The 27,723-nt window shown below is 49.0% G+C and overlaps 1 protein-coding gene across 3 annotated transcripts; it reads right to left on the bottom strand.

The window, feature by feature from the left end:
* Window positions 1-1,824: 1,824 nt before the first annotated feature.
* Window positions 1,825-27,723, bottom strand: mipol1 (mirror-image polydactyly 1). Of its 3 annotated transcripts, none has more exons than XM_028395128.1 (14): window positions 27,561-27,723; window positions 23,130-23,221; window positions 18,695-18,770; window positions 18,523-18,575; window positions 18,192-18,459; window positions 16,330-16,423; window positions 16,036-16,141; window positions 14,458-14,584; window positions 12,065-12,107; window positions 11,824-11,994; window positions 8,383-8,433; window positions 4,867-4,964; window positions 3,832-4,002; window positions 1,825-2,039 (listed from the first exon to the last, which is right to left on the bottom strand). In XM_028395128.1, exons 2-14 carry the CDS (start codon window positions 23,137-23,139, stop codon window positions 1,973-1,975), a joined length of 1,335 nt encoding a protein of 444 aa, XP_028250929.1. In that variant the 5' UTR covers window positions 23,140-23,221; window positions 27,561-27,723; the 3' UTR covers window positions 1,825-1,972. The 3 variants fall into 3 exon arrangements, with proteins under 3 accessions (XP_028250929.1, XP_028250930.1, XP_028250931.1); XM_028395129.1 differs by having other exon boundaries at window positions 12,074-12,107; XM_028395130.1 differs by lacking the exon at window positions 8,383-8,433.

Here is a 27,723-nt window from a genome sequence, read left to right as displayed (position 1 = left end):
CATGAAATGTTGGTGCCTTTGTAGGGGGGGGGGGGGGGGGCAGACTGCAACAGAAGTTGACCAATCAGATCAGTCCTCCCTTGTTTGGACAGTGTTAGTATGCAGAGCAGTGTGTGTCTGTGTGTGTGTGTGTGTGAATGGAAAGTAGTGTTTAGTGTAAAAGTCTGCAGGAAACAACAGTTTAACACTTCATTAAATATATACCTCACACACACACACACAGACACACACTCACACACACAGACACACACACACACACACACACACACAGACACACACACACACACTCACACACACAGACACAAACACAGACAAACACTCACACACACACACGCACAGACACACACTCACAAACACAGACAAACACTCACACACACACACGCACAGACAGACACACACACACAGACACACAGACACACACACACACACACACACTCACACACACACAGACACACACACACACACAGACACACACACACACCCCACACACAGACACACACACTCCACCATCTTTGAGCACCTCCATCAGTCTCCCTCTCCCTCCACACTCGACAGACGACGCACTAACAAGCGTTTGGTCTCAGGCGGAATCACCCACAGTTAAAAACCCGAACCTCCAGGACAACGTCTAAGCTCCTCCTCTGTCCGTCCACAGCAGCGGGCCTGTCAGGACCTCCGTGTTGTAAAGAAACTTGAATCTAACAAAGCTCCACCTGTTTCTTTAACAGACTGTGTGTGTGATGTCAAGATGAATTTTAATTTGAAGTTTTTGGGGAACATAAAGTCAGAGTGTTTCCACTTTGTCACAGCGATCCTCGGAAATTAAACGGAGCAGTGTTTCTGTTCGAAACAGAAGCTTCGAGAGACGGAACTTAAATCAACAGAAGAATTAAAAGGCAGGTGATCTTTAGTCAGAGAGGAAGAGGAGGAGGAGGAAGAGCAGGAGGAGGAGGAGGAGGAGGAGAGGAGGAGAGGAGGAGAGGAGGAGGAGGAAGAGGAGTAGGAGGAGGAGGAGGAGGAAGAGGAGTAGGAGGAGGAGGAGGAGGAGGAGGAGGAGGAGGAAGAGGAGGAGGAGGAGGAGGCAGGAAGAGGAGTCTAGGAGGAGGAGGAGGAGGAGGGGACGGAGGCAAGCCAGAGCCAGGAGGACGGGAGGAGGAGGAAGCGGAGTAGGATGGAGGCGGAGGAGGAAAGCGGAGTAGGAAGAGCAGGAGGAGGAGGAGGAGAGGAAGGGAGGAGGAGGAGGAGGAGGAAGAGGTAGGAGTAGGCAGAGGAGGAGAGGAGGAGGAGGAGGAGAGGAAGAGTAGTAGGAAGAGCAGGGAGGAGGAGGAGGAGGAGAGCAGGAGGAGGAGGAGGAGGGAGGAAGAGGAGTAGGAGTAGGAGGGAGGAGGAGGAGGAAGAGGAGTAGGAGGAGGAGGAGGAGGAGGAGGAGGAGGAAGAGCAGGAGGAGGAGGAGGAGCAGGAGGAGGAGGAGCAGGAGGAGAGAGTAAAAAACCTTCTCATAGAAAAACAACATCACATGTTTTTACAGTTATGTTCTGATCACTCAGCGCTTTATTCAAACACGTGTAAAACAAGGAAACCTGGGTTCACTGAACTTCACCTCATCACAGTGAGTCACGGTGAATCACGGTGAGTTTGCTTCAGCCTGGATTAAAGTTTGGTTCAGCCTGGATTAAAGTTTGGTTCAGCCTGGATTAAAGTTTGGTTCAGCCTGGATTAAAGTTTGCTTCAGCCTGGATTAAAGTTTGGTTCAGCCTGGATTAAAGTTTGGTTCAGCCTGGATTAAAGTTTGCTTCAGTCTGGATTAAGTGTCGGACACAGTGAACATGTTCATTCATTTTATTTCAGAGCAAAAACAACAATAAATCCTTCAGTAACAAACAGCTGCTTTCACACAAAACCACAAAAATCATCTTAGGATAACATCAACAACCAGAGCTGCAAGCTGCTTCCCAAGGCGGATCAGTACCGATCAGATGATGGCTCTGAGACTTCCTGTTCCAACCTTCTTCCTCAGAACTTCAACCAGGCGCTCCAACCTGAGGAAGAGGAGGACGAAGAGTTCATGGTTAGACATTTAAAGAGAAACTCAACAAATCCTGAAAACACAAGAGACCAGAACCCTGCAGAGACCAGAAGCCCTGCAGAGACCAGAACCCTGCAGAGACCAGAACCCTCCAGAGACCCGGCCTGCATGTCTCAAGTGGTCTCTGTCCATCTCAGTCTCTCAGCTGGTCTGAGTGCAGTGTGGAGGGCAGGCGTCCTGAGCTGCAACTCTGTATTTTTGGGTCGGGTTGAGCTGACCACAGATCTGTTAAAGGGTTGCAGCTTTTTGTTTGAGCACATTTGTCTTGGTCTCAGTCTCAGTCTCAGTCTCAGCCCCCAGGTCTGCTGCTGGCAGTGGATTTGTGGAGAACACTGACAGGAGCAGGAAGTGAGAGGGGAAGTTGGAAACTGACCCTGGATGACTTTCCAACACTCGCCGAGCTCGCTCGCCCCTCGCTCCCTCTTTTCAAATCAAATTAAACTTCCAGTCTCTAATAACCGGCAGATTTTTATCAGCCCCTCCCCTCGAAGAGCAAATATTCCTCACTCCAGCATTCAGAAACTTGGGAGGCCCTTCAGAGCCGGCCGCCCGCCCCCGCTGGCAGCCAAATTAGAGCAGAAAGCCGCGGGTTTGAGCCCAGGAGGACGGCGCAGGACGCAGACGGACGACTTAAGCTGTTTTCATCATGAATCTCATCCCTTCATCTTCAGACTGATGAGATGAGAAGCGGCAGCAGTGGAAGTCACGTTATTCAGCATCAGACCATCATCCTGCATGAGTCGGAATCTGAAGGATTAATTCTTCCTGATCAGAGACACTCACACTGATGTCCGCTGAATATGAATCATCACAATCAAAGCTTCTTAGTCCCACGCGCTTAACCAGACTCTGAACGCCTCCCGAGCCTCTGACGGCTGCAGGCAGACATGGCAACATGTTTCTGATGGACGGAGACAGAGACACACACAGAGACACAGAGACAGAGACAGACACACAGAGACACACACAGAGACACAGAGACAGAGACACACACAGAGACACACACAGAGACACACACACACACAGAGACACAGAGACAGCGACACACACAGAGACACACACAGAGACACACACAGAGACACACACAGAGACACACACAGAGACACAGAGACAGCGACACACACAGAGACAGACACACAAACAGAAACACAGAGACACACACACAGAGACACAGAGACAGACAACACACACAGAGACACATACAGAGACAGACACAGAGACAGAGAGACAGAGAGACGCAGAGACACAGAGACACAGAGACACACACAGAGAGACACACACAGAGACAGACAACACACACAGAGACACACACGTACACAAAGACAGACACACACAGAGACACAGACACAGACACAGAGACACACAGAGACATACACACACACAGAGACACAGACACAGAGACACACAGACACAGACACACACACACAGACAGACATGGCAACATGTTTCTGATGGACGGAGACAGAGACACACAGACACACACACACACATACAGAGACAGACACACACAGAGACACACACACAGAGACAGACAACACACACACAGACACACACAGACACACACACACACAGACACACACACACAGACACACACACTGTGGGCCTTCCTTCCAGAACACACAGTTTGTGTGTGTGTTTCTTTCTGCAGTGTGTTATGATGGTATCATATGGGATAATTTCTTTCAACAATCAATGGTAAAAATCACTGATGTGAATATTGATCTGATCTGTTGTTAGAACCTGACCTGCAGACCCTTTCGCTGGCCTCTCGCTCCGCCTCCTGGCAGCGCTTAAGCTCCGCCTCCATGCTCTGCTGGTCTGCGGACAGGTGCTGATGCTGGACCCCGGTGGATGAGGTGTGATGGGTCACCGCATCGCCTGGCAACGAGGGCTGGGAGGGAGGGGTGTTCTGAGAGCTGAGCAAGAAGAAAAATAAAGTGTGAACATCTGGAGGACTTAGTGGGACCAAACCAGAACAGTTCCTACAGGTCCAGATGATGAATCCCATTCATGTGAGCTGGTCAAAGATGAAATGATGGAGTGATATATTGGCCCCTATACTCTATCAATACACTATATGTGACCTGAAACCTCTGGGAAAGAACGTCCTCCAGCTTTAATGAAGTTTTATCTTAAATAAAGCTGCTAAAACATGGACCAGTGAGGAGTATCGAGCTGCTCGTCCAGACTCCTCCCTACAGAGGGGAGGGTTACACAGTCTGATGGCCACTGGCAGCAGGACCTCCTGTGGCGTTCTGTGGTGTCTCCGGTAGTCTGAACACAAAATCCACAGAGGGGCTGTCCAAAGTGAGGAGCAGACAAAATGTCTGTGGACAAATGTCCTCACAGAGACGGGCAGGCCGACACAAACGCACACAGAGGAAGTGAAATCGAGTCTCAGTGAGAACCGAGGAGAAATGACACCAGATGAGGTTTATCTCCAAAAATCAAACCACAACCCGCTCCCCCAGCTGCCATTCCCCCGGTGTCTCTGCAGGCGTTCACATCAATCCTCATGATTTATGGAGACTCACAGTTCAGCAGCATGGACTCGCCATGATTTCCCACTCTGCTCCAGCCTCTTTCCTCAGAACTGGAGGTTCAGGAGGTGTTGTTGTGTTTACACTTGGTTCTGTGCTCGGCTCTGTAAGAGGAGCCATCTGTCTGGTTGTAAAGACATCGGTGATGCAGGTATGTCTGAATAACTCACTTCAAATATCAGAAAAAGACAGTCAACAAGTGACGACACCCACAAACGAACCACAAGTTACACCTCTGACCTGTGATTGGCTCGTAGCGCCCGAATCTCTGCCTCCAGGCGGCGTCTGTCCTCCAGAGCGCCGTCCCTCTCCCTCTGCATCATCATCATCAGCGTCTCCTGAATGCATGGAACACATGTCAGAGTGGCTGTTAACCCTTCACACACCGAAGCTCCCGGTGAAGCTGAGAACGAAGCAAAGCTTCAGCAGCTCTTGACAAAGTGAACTCAGTGTGTTTGTGTGTTAGCTGCATGTGTGCAGGCTGCAATGAAGAGAGATCAAGCTGTGGATCTCACTGAGCCTGCTGTTTAAAGAAAGGATTAATTAACTAATTGACTCATTAACTAACACCAGAGTCAACACACTTCATAATGAGGACTTGATTTTTATCACTGTGTGTTTAGCTGCTGCTTTATTAAGGGAGCAGAGCGTCAGACTCAAGAGACAGACAGAGACAGAGAGACAGAGACAGAGACAGAGAGAGAGAAAGACAGATAGACAGAGACAGACAGAGAGACAGACAGAGACAGAGAGACAGAGACAGAGACAGAGAGAGAGAAAGACAGATAGACAGAGACAGACAGAGAGACAGACAGAGACAGAGAGACAGAGACAGAGACAGAGAGAGAGAAAGACAGATAGACAGAGACAGACAGAGAGAGAGAGAGACAGACAGAGAGACAGAGAGAGAGACAGACAGACAGACAGACAGGCAGACAGACAGAGACAGACAGAGAGAGACAGAGAGACAGAGACAGAGACAGCTTAATGGTGTTTCACCATCAGGCTGACTTCCTGTACGTGTCACAGTGATTGGATCCATATTGTAACAATCAGGTAATCAAACATTCAGTTTACAATAACTTCCTGTTTTAGGAGAACACATCCACATTCTCTGTCTCTATGGTAACTACAGGTATGTTAAAACGAGGCGTCCCTCTTTTCATTCTTTGTTTGGGTAAAACCATAAAAATCATGAGTGCAGCAGGAAAACACAGCCTGAGCTGAGCAGCGTGGTTTCAAGAAACACGCTGACGACGCCGAGCCCCCATGATTCAGCAGCAGTGACCTGACGTGATGACGTCCAGCGTGTACGTGTGCACCACAGTCTGAGGCATTCTGGCAGGAATGTGTTCAACAGACTGATTTCTGTCCTGTAAACAGAGACACTACAGTGCGATCACTGTTTACACACCGTAAGAACTCTGCACACGCCTTCACCCTGAATACGACCCGCATTTAAAAACGTGTTGTTCATGTACACGGCGTCATTGTTGTGGAGGAACTCTTCTTCACAACAGTGCTTCGGTTCATCGTGGTTTTGGGGCATTTTCTTATGCACAGCCCTAAAAATAAAAAGCACTTTTATTCAAAATCAAACCTCTGCGGGGTCAATGAAGTCTGAAACACAGCAGCACGTCCTCACAGGATGCTGGTCCAAACCAAATGTGGTTCAACATGAGCTCATAGTCTGAAGCTGGAAGATGCCTCACGCGGTACAAATGCAGGCCGCAGGATTTTAAGGGTTAAACAAAAAGGAAATCATATTGATGAGGAACAATAATAAAAACCCTCTGCGCTCACACAGCCTCCGACTCGTCCTCCACTGATGCTGCCGCAGCTACAGGACGCTGCGTTTCACCGCGACTTCGGTCAAACTGTGTGGAGGTCAACTCCAGCAGGGATTACAGGCCCGACCCTGACCTCCTCATCCTCATCCTCTTTGTTAATTAAAGCCCTCAGGGTCTGAGACATCAAAAGAGAACCCAAACCTGGAGAGTCAATATGTGACTTCTCCAGCCGGGCCGGAGGAGACGCTTCAAAAGAGCCGCCCAACTTATTAATCAGAATAATTTCCAAATGAGCTGATCAGCAGGCAGGAGCGACACCGAGCTGACCTTTAACATGAGGCGTTAAGGTCATCGAAAGAGGGGAGGACGGGGGAGGACGGGGGAGGAAGGGGGAGCGGGATAAAATAAGAGGAATCTTTAATTACAACAGAGGAAGAGCACGAGGAGGAGGGGGGGGGGAGAGGAGAGGGAGGAAGGGGGAGGAAGGGGGGGGGGGGGAGGAGAGGGAGGAGAGGGAGGAGAGGGGGAGGAAGGGGGAGGAGAGGGGACCAGGATAAAATAAGAGGAATCTTTAATTACAACAGAGGAAGAGCACGAGGAGGAGGGTGGGGGGGGGGAGAGGAGGGGGAGGGGGGGAGGAGAGGGGGAGGGGGGGCGGGAGGAGAGGGGTTCTTTCAGGATATGGATGTGAGGAGGACGGGCCTCTACATGGACTCTGCAGAAACAGATGTTCTCTTATTCTGTGGGTTCAGCTTCTTCTTCCAGGTAGGACCAGAGGTCAGAGGTCAGAGTGAGACACAGCTCGCCATGTGCTCAGTGCATGGAAACAGTTTACATCTGAAATCTGATTATTTTATGTTTTCTCCGCCTGATTGTTGAACACCAGCCAGCTGCAGTGTCATATTTTATTACTTATTATATAGATAGAGATTACATCATTGATATACATATATAATGATATAGATCTACTTTAGCATCCAGGTCCAGGTCTCTCTGAGGACATACATGCATATAAACCTCTGGTCTCCCTCTCCTCTGTCCGCTTCAGCAACACTGAGTCTGAACTATTTCAACATTAGCGTCTGAATAATGGAGCAAAGAAGTCAAATTATGGCAGCTCTGTTATAGAGGCTACGCAGCACGTTCATATCAGCATGGAGCTCCTTTTCTGCAGCGTTTCCTTTGATTGATTTGATTTAAATTCAGATCTATCGATAAGTTCTTGTTCTCACTGCTCACCCAGCTCACCTTCAACTCTTCAGCTGGAGCTTCAACGTGCAGCAGAGCTGGATGGTGCAGGACTTTAGAGACTGTGAGCTTCTGTAGAGCTCCTCCTGACAGTGCAGCAGAATAAAACTGACTAACTGCAGGATTCTGTTTCAGGAAGACTAAGAGTCAGGTCCATGGTCCCGTGCTTTAAGGGTGGAGGCTCTGGAAGGCCCAGAGGTCTGCTTCCAGCTCGGGTTCCTGCGGCTCTCTGACTGTCTGACGGTTCGTTTGCCAGCAGCTGCTGCCGTTTCTGTGTGAAATTAAAAAGCTCTCCAGGCTCTAATCCCCTCAGAGCCCTCCAGCCTAATTAACAGGCTTCAGGAGGAAAATGGAGAAGTGCTACATTAATAACAAAATTTAATTTATTTTCATAGAAGAATGAAGATGCAGACAAAGCTGCAGAATCAACAGGCTCTGGGGCGCTAACAAAGAAACGAGTTTATCAATACATATAAATCAATAATCTGCATCTTTAGAGCAGGTGTGAAAAACCACGTGTGACAAAATAAATGCAGTAATCCTCATCCTCAGAGTTCAGACACACATTCACTGCATGTCTGAACAACATGTCAACAAACAGGCTGCAGCATGTCTGACTGGTTGTCATGGCAATGGCAGATATCCCATCATTCACCATTCATTGGAGACAGTGCTTAAGGAAGGGAGAGAGAGAGAGAGACAAAGACAGAGTCTGTACCTCGCTGGCCTGCTGCTGTCTGTCATGGCGGTCCTGTTCCATCCGTTTACACTGCGGACACAGAACCCACAGTTATGATCTGAGCTCAAACAGCTGTGTTTGGATGGATAGAAACACAGCAGACTTAGTGACTTCAGTCCACAAAGGTCTGCTGACAGGGGGGTCCAGCTCGGTTCAGCCCAATCTATCAATCGATGATTTATAGTAAGAGCAATTACTGTGCATCTTCATCACATCTTCAGCTGTGTGGTCTGCTTCTACTGAAACACGTTGTTCTCACATGACGGGTTCAAGCTCCTCTCACCAGCTCCCGTGGTTCTGCTCTCTGTCTGGACCACAGCAGATACCACTGATCAGCTGCTCTTAGTTTGACTGGCAGCACAGATCAGTACGCAGTCATGTGATCACACAGGAAGTCCAAACAAAGGTCTGTGAGCTGAACATTCCCAGTTCCTCAGAACCGATCCTCCGATATTTCAATCAACCAAGACGCCGATTACATCTGACTGAAATAACTGACCTGATCAGATTATTGATCTGAGTATTGATGATGTAAAGACTGTCAGAGTCTCTGTTTCCTGGAGGTTTGGACCTGTGGATCAGGAGGACCTGAGGCTCAGAGGGTTTTAATGATGTGCTGCAGCATAGAGCGGCCATCATCAAGAAGAACAGCAGCTGGACCCTGAACTTACAGGACCCGGATACATCCAAGTCCCATCAGGGGAGGTGGTAGCCCTGCTCCTCTACAGTACATACGGGGATGTATTGACACTGGTGTTAAATCCACCACACGGAGCGTCTGTACCGTGACACTAAGGAAACTGGGTCAAACACAGAATATTTCTCAGGTATCAAATTCCAGGACCCTGCATTGCAATCTGTGTTAAGGCGGAACAGAACTACTGTGATCAATAAAAGACGATCACCCCACCTGCCACATACACAGTCTATCAGCTGACTACACAAACTGCATTCATTCAAACCTCTGCTGGTAATAAGACATCAGCCAGGACTTGAAATATGCCCTGGGAATCAAACCCACAACCCTCCTGCAGCTGTGGTGGTCAGCGGGTCCAGGTGAGCTGTAATAAGCTGTAATAAGCTGTAATAACCTGTAATTACCTGATATTAACCCAATAAGAAGCAGAAAGCTGCAGCTGCCACATGAGCCAGCCTGAGAGAGAGCCGGTGGAGAGAGGTAGGCGATGACTGAGCACGCTCCCCACACACACACACACACACACACACACACACACACTTTCTAATATTTCCCAGAAGCCCCAGCTGCATGGGAGATAATCCCTGAGAGATGAGGAGAGGGAGTGAGGGATCGGCAAGCAGCGGGGGGGAGGAGAGGTATCCTCCAGCGTGGAGTGTTCTCTCTATTCTTCTTCTCCTTCGAGGATTACGCCAGCATTTGAAACATATTTCAGTGTGGTGCAGCCTCAGAGCGAGGGCGGGATTAAGGTGTTACCGTGGAGGGGTGGTGTTAACGTGGAGGGGCGGGGTGTTAAAAGATGGCGGAGCTGAGATATTGGTGGAGTTAGCAGCAGTAGGCTGGGTGATGCAGAGGTGACACCAGAGCAGCGGTGAGCCTCAAAGGGTTAAGGAGGGTGCTGGGTTACTTGTACACATCGGTGTAACTTCACGGTCCCATCGGCACCGCTGCAGAGACAGCGCAGGCTACAGCGCTGAACTCCTCCTCACTTTCCTCTCCGGGGTTTTCTGCCTCCCTGATGATGGTTGCCATGGTGTTTGGCTGTGCTGCTGTAGGCCTGTTGCCACGGCGACAGCAGTCTGTCAGTCACAGTGTAAGATAGATGAAAGTTTCTGATCCAATTCATTTTTATCAGTAAGACACATCAAGAGGAGGTGGAGCATCTGAGCCCAGCGCCTGCCGCACAGCATGCTGGGAGCTCCCCCACACCCGTCCCTCGCCCCCTCTCTCACTCTTTGTCTGTCATCCCTCCATCACTCAGACTTCTCATCTTTTTCATTTTTACTTTACTCCCCCCACCCCCAATCCTCCCACAGAGAGCGGTATATGACTCCAGATGAATTGTGGGTAATAAATCCAGCACTCCGCAGGTTTTGGTAATAAACTCTGTGAACTGAACTTCGATAATAATCAGCCTCCAGAGGCGCGGTGGAGGAAGGAGAATCTGGATTTCTTCTTTAAACTTTTTAATCATCCAGAGAATCTGCTGCTCTTATTGATTATTGACTGACACTTAGATTTTTATCAATCTGAAGAAAAGTGCAGAGGAAGTCTGACGCAAAAGAAAACAAGAGACCGTGAGAAATAAAAGAGCAGCAAACGGAACTAAGAGAAGAAACAGCTGTAACATCTGCAGCACTGAGGTCTGATCATTTACTCCTCGTCAATAACACACACACACACACACACACACAGGTGAGTACACAGCAGGTGTTCAGCGAACATGGTGTCAGCTCGTCAGTCTCGGGGTCAATATTTGTCTCTTTCTTTTCACACCAGTCAAAATATTCATGTTCTGATTCAGAATGCAAATATTTGGCATTTGGGCCGCGGGGCCGCCGTAACCCAGCCACCACGCCACGCTCAGCGCCACACCGGCCAGGTTAAACAGAGCACTTAGACAAGGGGTTAATGCATCACACTGAAGAACTGCTGAGATCTTACTCTGTGCATAAACACATCAGGGCCCGGGTTCCCTAAGACCCCCTGAACCCCTCAGAGAGCTCTGATCTTAAGGGTGATTAAAGAACGTTCTCAGAGCGACTCTAAAGGAGCAGACTGAAGGTTTGACCTCAGTGAGGAGGCGGGGTTTCCCCCGATGTTACAGTCGGTACGGGACAGTCAGAGACAGACATGAGAGGACAGGGCAGCAGGTCTTCAGTCTAAGGTGAGGCCACAAACATCATGCTGCTCCACCTGATCTGCAGAGTTCTCACTGTCATTCAGAGTCTGGAGGACGGTTGTCCTCTGTCCTCCCTGTCCTCTCTGTCCTCCCTGTCTAAGGAACTCTTAAAGTCCTCCTCTCCACTCTGAACAGGGTTAAGACCTTTTTACGGGCTGAGGTGAATCTTCATGAGGATTTAGTCTTAATTATGAGGGAAACTCTCAGAGCGTCATCATTCTGAGGTTTTTCTCAGACCCTCAGCACTAAGGGAAACTCTTAGTGCTGAGGGTCTTTGTGAATTCAAATGTAACAAGCATTATAAATAACATTTATAATCACCTCGTTAGAACCATGAAATAATAATAATATGTTTTATACACTGCTCAGGAGTTACCTCCACTCTGAATCACTGTGATCAGCTGTTCAAATGAAAAGGTGCATTCCCATAATGAGTTATCGTCCTTTGCTGCTTCGTTAAACGTCTTCGAGTGTCTTTAGCACTTTGAATTATTATTAATACGCTCTATGAATCATTTTGCTGTGAACATCAAACACTCACTCTGACGGCACACTCGTCCCTCTCCTCCATCACTGCCTTCATTTCCTGAGCTGTGATGTCACTTCGTCGTTGCTGTGCCAACTGTAGACACTGAACCAGAACCGAGCCAAACTGCTGGACTTCCTGCGCAGAGTCTGCGTCACAGACACGCTGAAGAAGCTCTTCGATGTCCTAAGGGTCAGAAACACGTCATCAGTTAAAGCTCCCAACTTCTCAAAGTGCTGCGTTACACAGTGTTTACCATGTTCACCATGTCGGCGTCCTGCAGAGTTACGGGTTCGGACCTAACGACAGGAGAACGTATCAGTAACATGTGCCTCTTCACAGGGGGATTAAAATGCAGTTAGCATGGGGAGGTACAGTGTTAGCATAGAATAATGGGAGCCAGCTAAAACATGTCAGGAGGATCCACACCGTCTTTACCTCATGTCACCTCAGCTGTTCTAAACATTAACACAGTTCAGTCTGACCCCTGGAATCAAGGTCACATGGCTTGAATCAAGCTGTGAGAGTGAGAGGGAACCAGAAGCTTCCGAGTCCTTCATGCAGCCACAGAGCTGCCATGGCTGCGTCCTACAGGCTGAGCTCAGCTCTGCAGCTCTCCAGGCGTGTTTTTCTGGTGGTCTTTAGAAACGATGTATGAATTGAGGAACGTGTGAGGGAGACGAATTGGACCGTGCTGAGGCTCCCGCCCCTCCTCCCGCCACCACTGACCAAATTAAATGTGGACTTCTGCAGCGGTCCGTTAGATGACCTGAGCGCCGTGGCTGCAGCAGCTGTGCAGTAATTCATCCAGATCTCCCTGAAGTCCATCTGAAACTCTGTTATTTCAAATTCACTGTGAAGCTGCGAGGGCAAGTGGACTTGTTCTGGAGTCTCTTTCCCCGTCAACAGTCATGATGGTGGACGGCAGCTGGTAACTAGCTGATCTCCTGCCTCTCCTCCTGGGAAGCTCTTTTCATTTAGCCTGCTGCTGTTTTGCTGTAATAAACTGTAATAAGATGGCCGAGGCGGCTCCACTCTTCAGGGAACAGCAGGTAATGAAAGACTGGCCGCCTCCAATAAAGCTCCTCTAACACCCTGCTTACAGCCCATCCAGCCCATCCAGCCCGGCTCGGCTCGCTCTGCTGCCGTCACTTACACCCCCACACACCTGGACAGAAATACTGACAGCAGCTATTAGTGGCGCCAGATGATCCAAACGAAACATGTCTGACAGGAAGGTTCAGAAAAATACTGAATTTTCCAGCATTGATGTCCAACATGGGCCGAGAGGTCCACGTGTCTCCTGCACTACGACCTCTGGTGCCCAATGATGTGGCCTAAAATATGAACCCTGTATTTACACAGGACAATCGCACAGGTGTAAACTTCTCAAACTGAACCCTGGGTCCATCCACAGGAGCTCAGCCCTGACCCCATCTGTCCAGCTTCAGGTCAGAGACCTGAGACCCAGCCAGCGGTACCACAGGTCTCCACACCTGAACAGGGACCATCTGCAAATATTCAACAACGTGTTCTTTTGTTTGGCCAGATTCCACTGAGGTCACTCAACACTCGGTCTAAATGATCAGCTGATTCAACAATACTAAGATACATCAGCCACAAATAAACATATTGATCAAACAATTCATCAGCAGCCCGATCAGCTGAAGGAGACTTTTATGTTCTGATCATGCTATGATGAATAAATTATGAATAAAGACAAAAACAAACAGACACGCTCCCATTATTCATACACACACTTCACCTAAAACACACAGACACACACACATTTAGTGAAGTATTACAGGCTGCCGCCTCCATCAGGAAAACACACACACACACACACACAGACACACACACACACAGACACACACACACACAGACACATACACACACACAGACACACACACAGACACACACAGACACACACACAGACACACACACACACAGACACACACAGACACAGACACACACACACACACAGACACACACACAGACACACAGACACACACAGACACACAGACACACACAGACACACACACACACACACACACAGACACACACAGACACACACAGGCCTGACAGATGGAACATGCTCCTCCATATTCTGCCCTCATAAGAAGGATTGTCGCCTCCAATATCAATTACCCTCTCATCCTGGGGGGGGGGGTGTTACCTCTAATTAGATTTTCTGGTCTATTTGGCTCCTCAAAAGGATGAGAGCTCATTTCACAGCCCTTAACAAGACTGAGGAGGAGGAGGGAGCAGAACAATGTGCATGTTCCACATGTAAATAAAGAGGAAAGTGATTCTTAAGTGTTTATGTAACAAACAGAAAAGAGAAACCTGCAGATTAGAGTTCTGCTCAATCTGAAGTCAGCAGGATTATGAGGCTCTTCGACCTGCTGAATAACAGCTACTGTAACTTATGCTGCAAACTTAACCTGGTCAGGAAGGCCCTGATCTCCTACTGACCAGATCACCACAGCAGTACCAGTCACAGCCGGGTCACCGGACCTGAAGTGCGCCCGCTTCTGTTCCAAGACCATCTGTTTCAAAGCGGTACAGATTTCTGCACGTCTTTAATCTAAGACACTACGAGCTCCTAACTGTTACAACCAGTTATCCTGTTTAAGCACAAAGTCGTACTCAGCAGCCTGCTGCAACCGACGGGCGCGGAGCAAAGCCTCATCTCTCTCCTCATTGGCCAGCAGAAGTCGTGACATCAGAGCCTGATCTCTGGCCTTCTGAGCAGCCAGCACCTTCTCCAACAGCCCTGGGGACACAAGGAGAGGAAGAGGAGTCAGCCTGAAGCATGACCTGTGTGATGTGCAGTGTGTGCAGTGTGTGTGTGCGGTGTGTGCAGTGTGTGTGTGTGCAGTGTATGACCTGTGCAGTGTGTGCAGTGTGTGTGTGTGCAGTGTGTGTGTCTGCGGTGTGTGCAGTGTGTGTGTGCAGTGCAGTGTGTGCGGTGTGTGCAGTGTGTGTGTGCAGTGTGTGTGTGCAGTGTGTGTGTGCAGTGCAGTGTGTGCAGTGTGTGTGTGCGGTGTGTGCGGTGTGTGCAGTGTGTGTGTGCAGTGCTGTGTGTGCAGTGCAGTGTGTGCAGTGCTGTGTGTGCGGTGTGTGCGGTGTGTGCAGTGTGTGCAGTGTGTGCAGCGCAGTGTGTGCAGTGTGTGTGTGCAGTGCTGTGTGTGCAGTGTGTGTGTGCGGTGTGTGCAGTGTGTGTGTGCAGTGCTGTGTGTGCAGTGTGTGTGTGCGGTGTGTGCAGTGTGTGTGTGCAGTGCTGTGTGTGCAGTGTGTGTGTGCGGTGTGTGCAGTGTGTGTGTGTGCAGTGTATGACCTGTGCAGTGTGTGCAGTGTGTGTGTCTGCGGTGTGTGCAGTGCTGTGTGTGCAGTGCAGTGTGTGCAGTGCTGTGTGTGCGGTGTGTGCAGTGCTGTGTGTGCAGTGCAGTGTGTGCAGTGTGTGCAGCGCAGTGTGTGCAGTGTGTGCAGCGCAGTGTGTGCAGTGTGTGCAGTGTGTGCAGTGTGTGCGGTGTGTGCAGTGTGTGCAGTGTGTGTGTGCAGTGCAGTGTGTGCAGTGCTGTGTGTGCAGTGTGTGCAGTGTGTGCAGTGTGTGCAGCGCAGTGTGTGCAGTGTGTGCGGTGAACACCTCATTGATACATGTTTCCAACAGGAATGCACACAAAGACAGAAATGAACACATCGCATGAGGCTGATCAAATTCAGACTGGAGATAAAATGAAACTGGTTCTGTGCTAATCCTGCTGGATTAAAGCCACAGTAACACACACACACACTGTAACACACACAGCGACACACATACAGCTCAGTTAAACCAACATTACATCTGATTGCTGGTTAAATACACACAAACACAGTTTTCTGTTAAACTAACAGCGGCCTCGTTAACTGTCACCTCACTGTGCTGTTGTTTTAATTACGGTCTGTGTGTGTGTGTGTGTGTGTGTCTGTGTGTGTGTCTGTGTGTGTGTCTGTGTGTGTGTGTCTGTGTGTGTGTGTGTGTGTGTGTCTGTGTGTGTGTGTCTGTGTGTGTGTGTGTCTGTGTGTGTGTGTGTGTGTGTGTGTGTCTGTGTGTGTCTGTGTGTCTGTGTGTGTCTGTGTGTGTCTGTGTGTGTGTCTGTGATAAATACTCAAATATTTAAGGAGTCTAGGTTGGATCAGATCTGATTAAGAGGAGAATAAACTCCCCCTCCTCCCCCTCCTCACCTGCAGGTCTCCCCCAGTCTTGGGCCTCCCTCTGCTCCTCCTTCAGCTCCTCCTCCACCTCCCTCCTCTGCAGCTCCTTCTCCCTCTGAACCAGCTGTTCCTGCAACTGAAACAAACAGTCTCCATGGCAACAACCACCCAGTGTTGTGCTGTGTTCTGTTGCATTGTGCATTGTGTTGTGTTGTGTCCTGACAGACTAGACCTCATATTAATATGAACCCAAGTGTTACTCTTCCCCTGTGTGTGTTGTGTTGTTGTTGTACTCTTCGCCTGTGTGTGTGTCTGTGTGCATACCTTGTTGTTGACCTCTCTCAGAGCATCAAGCTCCTTCAGTAGAAATGAGATGTTTTTATCTGGACTGACGCTCTGATTGGACGCAGACATCTGACTGCAGACACACACACACACACAGAGAGACACACACACACACACACACACAAAGACACACACACACACACACACACAGACACACACAGACACAGAGACACACACACACAGACACACACAGACACACACAGAGACACACAGAGACACACACAGACACAGAGACACACACACAGACACGGACACACACAGACACACACACACAGACACACACAGAGACACACACACACACAGACACGGACACACAGACACACACAGACACACACACACACACAGACACACACACACACAGACACACACACAGACACACACACACACACACACAGACACACACACAGACACACACACACAGAACACACACAGACACACAGCACCAGGACACACACAGACACAGACACACACCACCACACAGACACAGAGACACACACACACACACACACACACAAAGACACACACACACACACACAACACACACAACACAACTACACACACACACACAGACACAGACACGGACACACACAGACACACAGACACACACAGACACACACCACACACACAGAGACACACAGAGACACACAACGACACAGAGACACACAACACACACAGACACACAAACAGACACCACACACACAGACACACACAGAGACACACACACACACAGACACGGACACAACAGACACACACAGAGACACACACACACACAGACACACACACACACACAGACACGGACACACAGACACACACAGACACACACAGTCAAAAGTCAGAAGTGTTCCAGTGTCCCTGGGACTCCCGAGTGTGCTTCACCTGTGTGTAGTCAGGTCAGGTGTTTTACCGTGAGGTCGCGGCCTCACATTATCAGATATGAGGAGCGGCGGCTGGCGGCAGGTTTAATAAGCAGCGACTGTAATTCTCTCATATCACCTTAAAGGTCAGGCGCTGCTTTGCGTAATAAAGCGGGTAAATAAGACACTGTCTTCTGTAATTGACTGTTTCTGACTTTATAAGATCAGCTGCTTCTAATCAACTTTCCTGCAGCTCAATTGCTTTTACTATCTTTCTATTTATGTCTTGCCCTCGAGCGCTGCAGCTAATCAAATCAAATCTAAATTTAATAGCTCACATTTCATTCAGTGATGCAACTCAAGCACAGATCCATTTGAAAATGCATCAAAAGAGACAAAAGAAGAAAGTGCAGAATCTAAAGAAAGCTGCTTTAATGAAAAGCAATAAACTTTTTAATAAAGCTCACAGTGCAGAGGCTCTAAACATATCAAATTAATCCTGCTCAGAGAATACATTATGGAGTGTATTATAATAATCTATAGCTGCAAACATCATGTCTTTGTTGTTATTTCAGCAAAACTTCCACAGAACTTTAAAGAAGCCAATTTATTTTTAATTCTGAATTTAATTACAGTCACAATGACTGTGGAGCTGCAGAAGGTGCTTAAATAACTTCAGAACATTACAAACACCAGGACGCCTCTCACCCCTCATTTCTCCTCATCTGCCATCAGCTGTTTGTCAGAGCTACACACACCGTCACTGCTTCACCTGCTGCACCTGCTGCACCCACCCGTGTCTGCCTGCAGGTGCTTCACCTGCTGCACCCACCCGTGTCTGCCTGCAGGTGCTTCACCTGCTGCACCCACCCGTGTCTGCCTGCAGGTGCTTCACCTGCTGCATCCACCCGTGTCTGCCTGCAGGTGCTTCACCTGAAGCTACACTTTAACAGTAGTTCTTTCAGTGCTGGCGTCCCTGCAGCTTACCTGTCACCCATGATGAGCAGATGTCTCCTGAGGACAGGACTAGCAGGACAGCCTGCAGCTTGATCTGGGGCGTCTCCAGAGGTCTCTGCCAGAGGAGAAGGGCCTCTGCTCGCAGAAAGCTCCATCTCCTTAGCACCTCTAGGAATCCTGGAGGACAGTGGAGACACAGACCTCCTGTGGGAAGGAGGTGAGACGGGAGAGACGGACGTCCTGTGGGACACCAGGGATGGAGAGCAGGAGGTCTGAAGCTCCTGCAGGGGCTGAGGGGCTGACAGACAGACTGAATGAATACAGGAGTGAGTCAGTGAATGAGCGAGTGAATGAATCTTACTCAGTGGCCGCTCGTCGTGGTCCGGGCTCTGGGTGGTCCCTGCTCTGTGAATGCTGGTCATCAGTGAGACACAAACAGAGACACTCAGATGGGCTGGTTGAGTGGCGCCACACATGGACTGCTACAGGTAACTTAAGCCTTCTCCACCCTAAGCTGCTGGTGCTGCACCCACCTGTCCGGGCTGCCGTGCCGCTCTTTGGCCGGTGATGGAAGACGATGTTTGAGTTCTGCGTTCACTCTGGGATTAGCTGAAAGAAACAACACCACAAACAGTCGAGACATCATCTCACTGTCCACACGTCTGTCCACTCATCTGTCCACACGTCTGTCCACTCATCTGTCCACTCATCTGTCCACACGTCTGTCCACTCATCTGTCCACACGTCTGTCCACTCATCTGTCCACACGTCTGTCCACACGTCTGTCCACTCATCTGTCCACTCATCTGTCCACACGTCTGTCCACTCATCTGTCTACACATCTGTCCACTCGTCTGTCCACTCATCTGTCCACTCATCTGTCCACTCGTCTGTCCACTCATCTGTCCACTCATCTGTCCACAATCCAGTCTAGATTCTAAATGCTTTCAGCTCGTCAGCAGAATGAACAGCTTTGAGCCTCAGTTACCATCTCCTGGTACAAAGCCTGGAATTAAAATGGAGGACCATGAGTAGAGTAGAGTAGAGTAGAGTAGAGTAGAGTAGAGTAGAGTAGAGTAGAGTAGAGTAGAGTAGAATGGGGAGCCAAACCCCATGCTCACAGTTAGAGAGGGTTCTCCTTGCTCACAGGTCTGTTAGCATTATGACACAGACTCTGGCAGGTTATTCTGTGGTTGTACCATATTTACTTATTTAATTCTTCAGTGTACGTTACTGTGCTGAGACCGACTGGTTAAAACAACGCTGAAGGACTGATGCCTCAGTCAACAGGTCCCTGCAGAACCATCAGCCAGCAGACCACCAGTCAGACCACATCTGACGGTCCTGCACCACGCAGGCCCGGCTCCGGGTCTGGTTATGAAACAACTGAATTATAGTCACTACAGAATAATCTGCTCTTCCAGCATCTTCACTTTGAAACTTTTCTCATTTCCTGTCGTCCTCTACCTCCCCTCCTTCCTCCCCCCGTCTTCTGATCTTCTTGTGTGGACTCAGAGCTAATTGAGCGCGGCGGCTCTCCTTATTATTCATGTACAATTACAGATGTGATAATGTGCTTAAATCCTTCTAAATGACCGTTCATGCCTCGCACTCGCTTTGAAGTCTCGTCAAAGATGGAAAAATCTGCAGAAAAAAGGGAAAACACAAAGGCCAATCAGAGGACCAATCTACATTAACCAATGAGGAGGAGGGGGGGGCGGCGGGGGGAGGCGTGCCCCCTTCTTCTTCATGTAATATAAACTGAAGTCCATTAATTTTTTAAGCTGTATTTAATACATTTTGTGCAGAAAGTTTGGTGCGGTGAGTGTCGGGTGTTCCAGCTGGCTGCATGAATATTAATGACGGTGTTATGATGATTAAAGAGGCTTCAGCTCAAATCCAACACAATCCGCCTGTGATCTGCCCCGCCGACACTACGCCGCTGCCACGCAGCACATGAATTTAGATACGGACATTAAGATGAACAGAGACGACGTACAGAGGACACACACACACAAATATACCAGCGCAGACAAAATACTGTACGACACACACATCTAAACATCATCAAAGACTTCCGATCGCGATCAATCCGCTGCCGCTCACTAGTGATCAGTCCTGTGACATGAGTTCATCATCAGAAGTCTGTCAAATAACATACATGTTAATATAACTTTCAATTCTGGATTATTTCAACCGAGCAGAGCTGTAGGATGACTGAGGATCAATAATCTGGATCAATAATCTGGATCAGTAATTACCCATGATACTGTTAACAAACAGAATCTACTGCTGCTCTATAAAGATCTGTGGAGAGGATTCAAACGCTGCAGCTGCAGGATGGAGCCTTACAGACACCTGTTCCACGTCAGATTAACTCTTTAAAGACTGATCATAATCTGAGTTTATGCTTCATCCGAACGCCTGCGTTCAGTCTGACTGATGAACAGCAGGACCTCAGGACCATCACCACAACCAGAGCCGAGGACAGGATGTGTTCATGATGGACCCCTGAGCGGCCACGGTAAGGTCCGCATGGCTTCTCAGAACCAGACAGACGCTCAGATGTCCAGAGCACAGCAGCTCCGTCGGTTGTTCAGAGTGTGCAGCCCACCCTCATCCAACACTTTGTGTGTGTACGTGCGCTTGTTTGGGACCACCCACCCACAGATTAAAGAGCGTTCACACGACTGCCGCTCCATCCCTGTTCACGCTCAGCTGCACTCAACCTGTCCTCTTTTTATTAACTACTGACCCCAGAGTGTGTGTGTGTGAGTGTGTGTGTGTGTGTGCGTGTGTGTGTGTGTGAGTGTGTGTGTGTGTGTGTATAGAGCCATAATCTGTGACATTTAAGCAATAAAGTTTTTTTTTTCAAACGTTAAAAGGACAAATTCTAGCTTTACTTTTCTGTTGACGAATAATCTGAAGTAACACTCCTGCCTGTAGGTGGCGCCCCACACTGCAAATCCTGAACACACAGAAAATCCCCCTTGAGATTAGACATAAAACACATTTCAGAACAGAGTGAAACTCAAACAGAAGAGTAGAAAGTCTCATTCATCCAGGTCGTGTCGGTTTAAACTCGGAGCACCTGGAGTCACAGAGTCTACATGACAGAAACACAGAGGAACAGCTCCCTCATCAGCAGGAAGTCAGACGGACCGAACCCCAGTCTGTGATCAGCTGATCCCTCAGCTGGGTAAGAACTAATGACCTCAGTGCAGCCTGTATCTATTAACAGAAAGTGAATCTGTGTCAGCAGCAGATCTCCTTACACCACGCGGAATATTTCCCAACAGAACCAGTCCAAGCACAGAACCCTGTGGGACTCCGTAAACCAGCCTAGCACTGTCCCTCTAATCCTAATCTCATGTTCTGATCTGTGTAATACTGCGATCTATGGTGCAGCCCGTGGTCTGCTGCCATGAGGAGGCCGGAGCTGTGCTGGACTCTGAAACACTTCAGACTCACAAGCAGCTTTTCAAGGGTTCGAAATAAAAGGGAAGGCCCAACACCTGACGGCCGATGATGAGGAAACAGCTGCTGCATTATTTGAAATATGAGGTCAGGTTTGATAGGTGGCCCTCTGCTCTGTATCTTCATCTATCAGCGGCTGCAGAAGAAGAATGAAACAAAGGCAGGACTGAGTCTGGCTGAACACTGTGTTTCCTCCACAACTGTTTCATATGGTGAGTTTGATCTGGGCAACAGACACAGACAGATGACGGATTATCACAGGCACCGGCTCGGGGGGAGAGCTGGATACATTAATTAAAAACTGTTGCTGCAGAATGAGCTGCAGTTTTTGGAAAATCTCAGCCAAGGTGACGACGATGTTAAAGATCAGATAAAGGTTCCAGGACGGCAGGATCCTTCTCCATCAATGTTTCACTGATCAAGTTAATCATCAGTTACAATATCAATCCGCATCAAGTCCAGAACTCACTGAGGAGAGAGAACAGTTCTGAAAGCAGCTAAATAAGCAGGATCTAGAACCAGGAGGAAGAGTTCCACCTGAGGATCAGGCTCACAGGTACAGCCTGTGTTGTTACTGGAGGTGTAGCAGCAGGTCTGCACCTCCATCCACTCATGCATCGTGTGTGATGCAGCAGGAAGTCAGAAACACACTGATGTCCTCAAAACAGACGTAAGCAGCAGATTACTCACATACACTTCATGCTGGAGGCGTCCTCAGATCACTGTCCGAGGACAGACGGAGGACATTCAGGTCAACCATCAGGCTACATGTTCGAAAACCTGCTGAAAGGCTGAAGTCTGTGTTTTAATCAAAGTGTTTTTGCAGAGCCGGGACATGACACTGAAGTCAGCCTTCAACCTGTACACAACAAGCTGCGGCACAGAACGAAGTGAGGGGACGATGGAGACATGAAGCGACCTTCGACCGATCAGCTCCGTCTGAGTCCAGGAGAACGTTCTACCAGCGGCCTGAGACACAGCGTAACAGCACAAAGGTTCTTCTGACTGGGTGGTCGTGGCACCACCCATAGCTCCTCTTTCAGAGGTGGAAGTAGCTGAAGTGGAGCTGCAGCGCTCCCTGCTGGACATACCGAGTCATTACACTGGCTGCTAATCAGCCTGTGCCTAAAATCACACCCTCCTCAGTACATAGGCCACGTGTGTGTCGCAGCATTCTGTAGTGCAGCCTGAAGGGGAGCACCAGAACTCAGAACCATCCGTTGAACCCATGGAACATGACCCGTTGAGCTTTACTAGGGACTAGCTTGTTCATTTGATTTATGCAACAGCAATGACATAATTAACAGCAGCGGTTAATAATGGAGGTAGAGTCCGAGAGATGAGTTCAGCACATGGTGCCCTATTGACCCCCATACAGGGAGGAAGCACAGGAACAGCCTGGTACTGAAATCTGACTTCACACAGACATTAGACCTCTGCCCCAAGGTGCTGGTCCACGTAATCCAGGAAGATATATTGGTAGTTCTTTACCTTTGTACATGTCCACCAGTGAGTCCCTGAGCTCCTTGCTGGGCGTCCAACTAGACAGACTGGTCTCCTCTGGACTCTGTGGACTGGATTCTCTGAAACAACCAAATATACAGTGAAGTCAGATCCTCAGAGTTCTGGTACTCGTCTATAACAGGAAGCACAGACTGTTCCAGTCACGGCAGACATGCTGAACATCAGACACACACATTTAACCCCTTCAGCTTCCAGTCAGACCAGTTACTGCTCACCTGCTGGAGACCAGTTCGTCCAGTAGAACCCCTTACCGAGCTGGTCTCCAGCCAGTCTGCACTTGTGGTCACATGACCAAAGGTCACACGGCTTCTGCAGCTTACTGGCTGTTTAATCTGTACCACACTGAGAGCACTCCTAGAGATCAGCACCACTGCTTTCAGTCAGCAGGCACCCGCACAGAGAAGCCTTGAGGCTGGAAGCAGTCGTGTGGGATTATTGATCATCGATCATCAGGTCTTACTTCAGTTGCTGCTGCAGCTCACAGATCTTCTTCTTGGCTTTCTGCAGCGCCAGCTGAACGTCGGCCGCTCTGTGGCTGCTGCTGAAGCTGCTAGACGCCATTAATGAACAGTCGCCTCCTTGAAAACATGCCTGAAGTTGCCATAGTGACCACCACACTCAACACCACCTGGAGCTCTTCCAGGTCACAGAAACAGCTGCATTGTGATTGGCTGGGAGCCTCCAGCAGGTTACATATTGATGAGCTCACAGGATCAGGTGACTCGGGCTTCAGGGTTTTATTTCAGTGACTTTTCCAGGTGTGACATCACATTGAGGGGCTGTTCTGACTGGCTGGTTTCACCCTGGAAGAAAAGGCAGCCGACACAGTTGTACTGATCAATCCTTTTTATTGATTATTGAATGACTGTCATTGTTTCTCAGCAGCCTGCAGCAGTTCGTCCAGCAGGACAGCATCCACTCGGTGTTTCATCAGGAACTGTCCGTTCAGGTGGAACACAGGTATGTCCCACCTGTACCGGTCCCACCACTCCTTGTTCTCTGGAAGGCTGATGTCCACCTGCTGGAAGTGAAACTGGAGGAAGCACGAAGACTGGGGTTACTCTGCTGCAGATACAGTCATGGATGCTGTGATGGGTGTGAGCAGGCTCACCCTGTGTCTGAACGGCTGCAACACTTCCTTGGCTTCATCACACAGAGGACACGGATCCTGGTGAAGAAAAAAAAAATGATACATAGGCTGTAATCTGGCTTTATACAGTCTCTTTGGATTACATACTGCGTGTAATCTGATTAAACCCAAGGCCTATTCCAACTATATACTGGGTACAATCTATATCTGTAATCTGATTACAAGCAGCCAAATCTAATTGCATTCAGACTATTGTGATTATAGGCACATACGATAATCTGGCCACATACAGGATGTAGTGTGATTATACAGACTAATCTGATCAGATTACAGGCTGTAATCTGATGGTGAGGGTGTTACCTTGGTGAACAGAGTAAGAGTGGGCAAAACTTTGGTAGAAAACAGACGAGGCAGCTGCAGATCTGCAGGTCGACACAAAGTCTTCAGCACAAACATTTGATCTGAGAAAACACAAAGACACCGTCACTGACCTTCAGCAGCCGACCAATCACAGAGCAGGACACGGGATCCTCACAGCCGACCAATCACAGAGCAGGACACGTGACCCTCACAGGCCACAGGCAGAGCTACAGCAGCACATCAATCGTCTCCTTAGGTTCTTCAGGAGGTTGTTGGCTGTAGTGGGTCATGGCGCTTAGACTGTTCTCGCTTAGACTGCTGTGACTCCCTGTATATTGGAATTGGACAGTCAGAGCTTCACCGTCTGCAGCTGGTCCAAAACGCAGCGGCTCGCCTTCTCACCAGGACAAAAAAGCGCGAGCACATCACGCCAGTGCTTTCCTCACTTCACTGGCTACCGGTGAAGCACAGAACTGATTTTAAGATTCTTTTATTCGTTGTTAAGTGCTTGCATGGGCTGGCCCCGGACTACTTATCAGACCTCCTAGTATCACATCGGCCCTCCAGAGCTCTTAGGTCTGCTAACCAAATGACTCTGGAGGTCCCCCGATCTCTTTTAAACACTAGAGGTGACCGGGCCTTCTCAGTCGTGGCTCGCTCTGCCTCTAGCTGTGCGGTCAGCAAACGGCCTCACCACTTTTAAATCTCTACTTAAGACTCACTTGTTCACCTCGGCCTCTGCCTGAGTGTTAGAAGCTCTTTGGATTTTATGTTTTATGATTGTATCTTTGTTTTATTGGACTTTACTGCAGCAGTTTATTTCTTTTATGTATTTTATCAGTTTGTTTATTTTCTGTATTTTAATGTTAAGCACTTTGGTGGGCGACGCCCTTATAAATGTGCTATATAAATAAAACTGACACTGACATGGCGGTCGAGAAGCCACAACATTCCAACATGGCGGCTGCATGGTCATGCAGTGTTTACAGCTTCATCTTGTCCTTCCTCAGACGTTCTTCTTCTGTGAAAGGAGCTAACTAGCTAAAACTAAACAGTCCATCCAAATGCAGACAGACTGCTGCTCACACAGCAACAACATGGATGGAATGGTGTGTAACTGATGGACTGTGTGCACACGTGTGTGCATCACAATCAGCTTCATTGGCCGAATATGAAGCACAAGACATTTGCTCAACAATCAACAAAGTGACAATCAATACAAGTTTACAGTGTTTTGGTTGAGAGCTGTAGGTACTGTATTTATATATATACATATAATAGGTTATAGATCATATGGTTTAGTTTACACTGATTATCCAACTGTTACATATTTGAGAATCAGGGATTACACTGCGTTGCTGAAGTTTCTGTCACTGCTTGTGTGCTACAGAGCTGCTCCAGCTCCTCAGTAAAACCGGATTCACACCAGGCAGGAAGCTGCAGCGACAGCGGCTGAGAAACGCTTCCATTCTAGTCAATGAGAGTGTGTACAGCAGCGCGTAGCTGCGCTTCTGAAACGCGCCGTTACGTGGCTGCTGTACACACTCTCATTGACGTGAGTGATGCGCGAACGTTTATTTTAGAGATGTGTCAGTTCTGGTCAAGCTTCTTAGCAGCTGCATGCCAGGCTGTGATGCACAGTTTGAGAACTGGATCAGCAGCTCTGGTTGCAGACCGCCCCTCATCCTCTGCTGTGCTCTGGGTGATAAAGGAGATATCCGTCTCCCACTTCAGGTCCTGAGAAATGATGGTTCCCAGCTGCTCATGGACTCGGCATCATTCCTACAACTGAATGACCCTTTGTTACCCAGGACTTCTTCCACAGCTTCGCCCGGTTGATGGTTGCTGGGCCTCACCTGATGCTGACTATACTGAATGACCCGGCAGCTCTTCATGGGACAGAGTCTGACCACCGAAAGGCCTTATCCGTCAAACCTCTAGAAGCATCGTCAGCAGGGTTATCCTTGGAGTTCTATACCTCCACTGAGAGGCCTGTGCTGCTTCTCGATGGCTGACACCCTGCTCACTGAGGTGAGGTGCTCTGTCCAAAACACAGACCTCTCCACGGGCAGCTGTAACTCTCTGGTCCGCTCGGACGGCAGGATCTGCTCCGGGGGGAGGGGGTCCTACCACTGTCCTCCACCCTAACCCTCACTTCATTCATTCCAAGTCCTCCGCAGCGTTTCCATACAGCTCGACCGTTGCTGATGCAGTGAGGCCGGCTCTCTGGCAGAGGCTGTTTAAATCATACGAACGGCTTCCTCCTCAGAACACATGCTCTTCAAACAGTCATCATCCACACTAAGGGTTCTTTTAACCGTTTCAACCACCTCTGGAAAATGGAGTGACTGTCCTCAGCTGTCCTCTGGAGTGCACAGCTCCCCACGCATGTGAAGGGCTCCGGGCTGGACCTCCGGGCTGGACCTCACAAGGCCTCCTCGAAGAGAACTAGTCAGACTAGTAACATGTGGAGGACCGGGGGACGGAGGAGAACCCCCGCGGAGAGCAGCAAGGTTTGAAAGTAAAGTTACTGTCTGAAGCATCTGCACACAGGCGGCACGGATTAACCCTGATAACTGACGTGGGATTACGTGTGACGGTGATCGATGTGTCCTAATCAATAACCCAGAATTAAACGAAGACGGAGGTGGAGAAGTTCTACATCTACCTCCGTCCTCAGACACCATCAATAAGCTCATTGATCTTTTTTAGATGTTAGAAAAACAACGTGAAACAAATGTTTGACCCACGCGGATCGATCACAGCTGCCGATCACCACCTGATCAGTCAAAGACTCATCAAGGAACCAAAGTTTCAAAGTAGCAGCTCGGTCGTGTAAAGTTCCACAGCTCAGAACCCAGTTAGCTGTTAGCTGTTAGCCTGTTAGCTCGTCCACATGTCCACAGTTCGTCATGGGTTCTAACCGGCGGACACACCGCTGAACTCACCGAGCAGCGCCGCGCAGTCCCGGTTCCGTCCCGTAGAAAACCCGCTTCGATGGTTCCGGTGCTTTAAGTCTGCGGACTAAAGTCAAACAACATCAACAGCTGCTCCGCTTCTTCTTCTACGGAAGCTCTGTTCTTCTTCGCTGCTTCGAAACGAGCGGACAGA

Source organism: Parambassis ranga, chromosome 22 (genome assembly GCF_900634625.1).
Source record: "Parambassis ranga chromosome 22, fParRan2.1, whole genome shotgun sequence".
Taxonomy (NCBI): Eukaryota; Metazoa; Chordata; class Actinopteri; family Ambassidae; genus Parambassis; species Parambassis ranga.
This window is presented reverse-complemented; position numbering and strand designations above follow the sequence as displayed.

What these genes read in the sequence shown, in the direction of transcription:
- mipol1 (XM_028395128.1), bottom strand. An exon ending in TGAGAGAGGTCAACAACAAG is followed by an intron (nt 16,142 to 16,329) that starts GTATGCACACAG and finishes TGTTTGTTTCAG; the next exon opens with TTGCAGGAACAGCTGGTTCA. An exon ending in GCCAGCGAAAGGGTCTGCAG is followed by an intron (nt 2,040 to 3,831) that starts GTCAGGTTCTAA and finishes CCTCTTCCTCAG; the next exon opens with GTTGGAGCGCCTGGTTGAAG.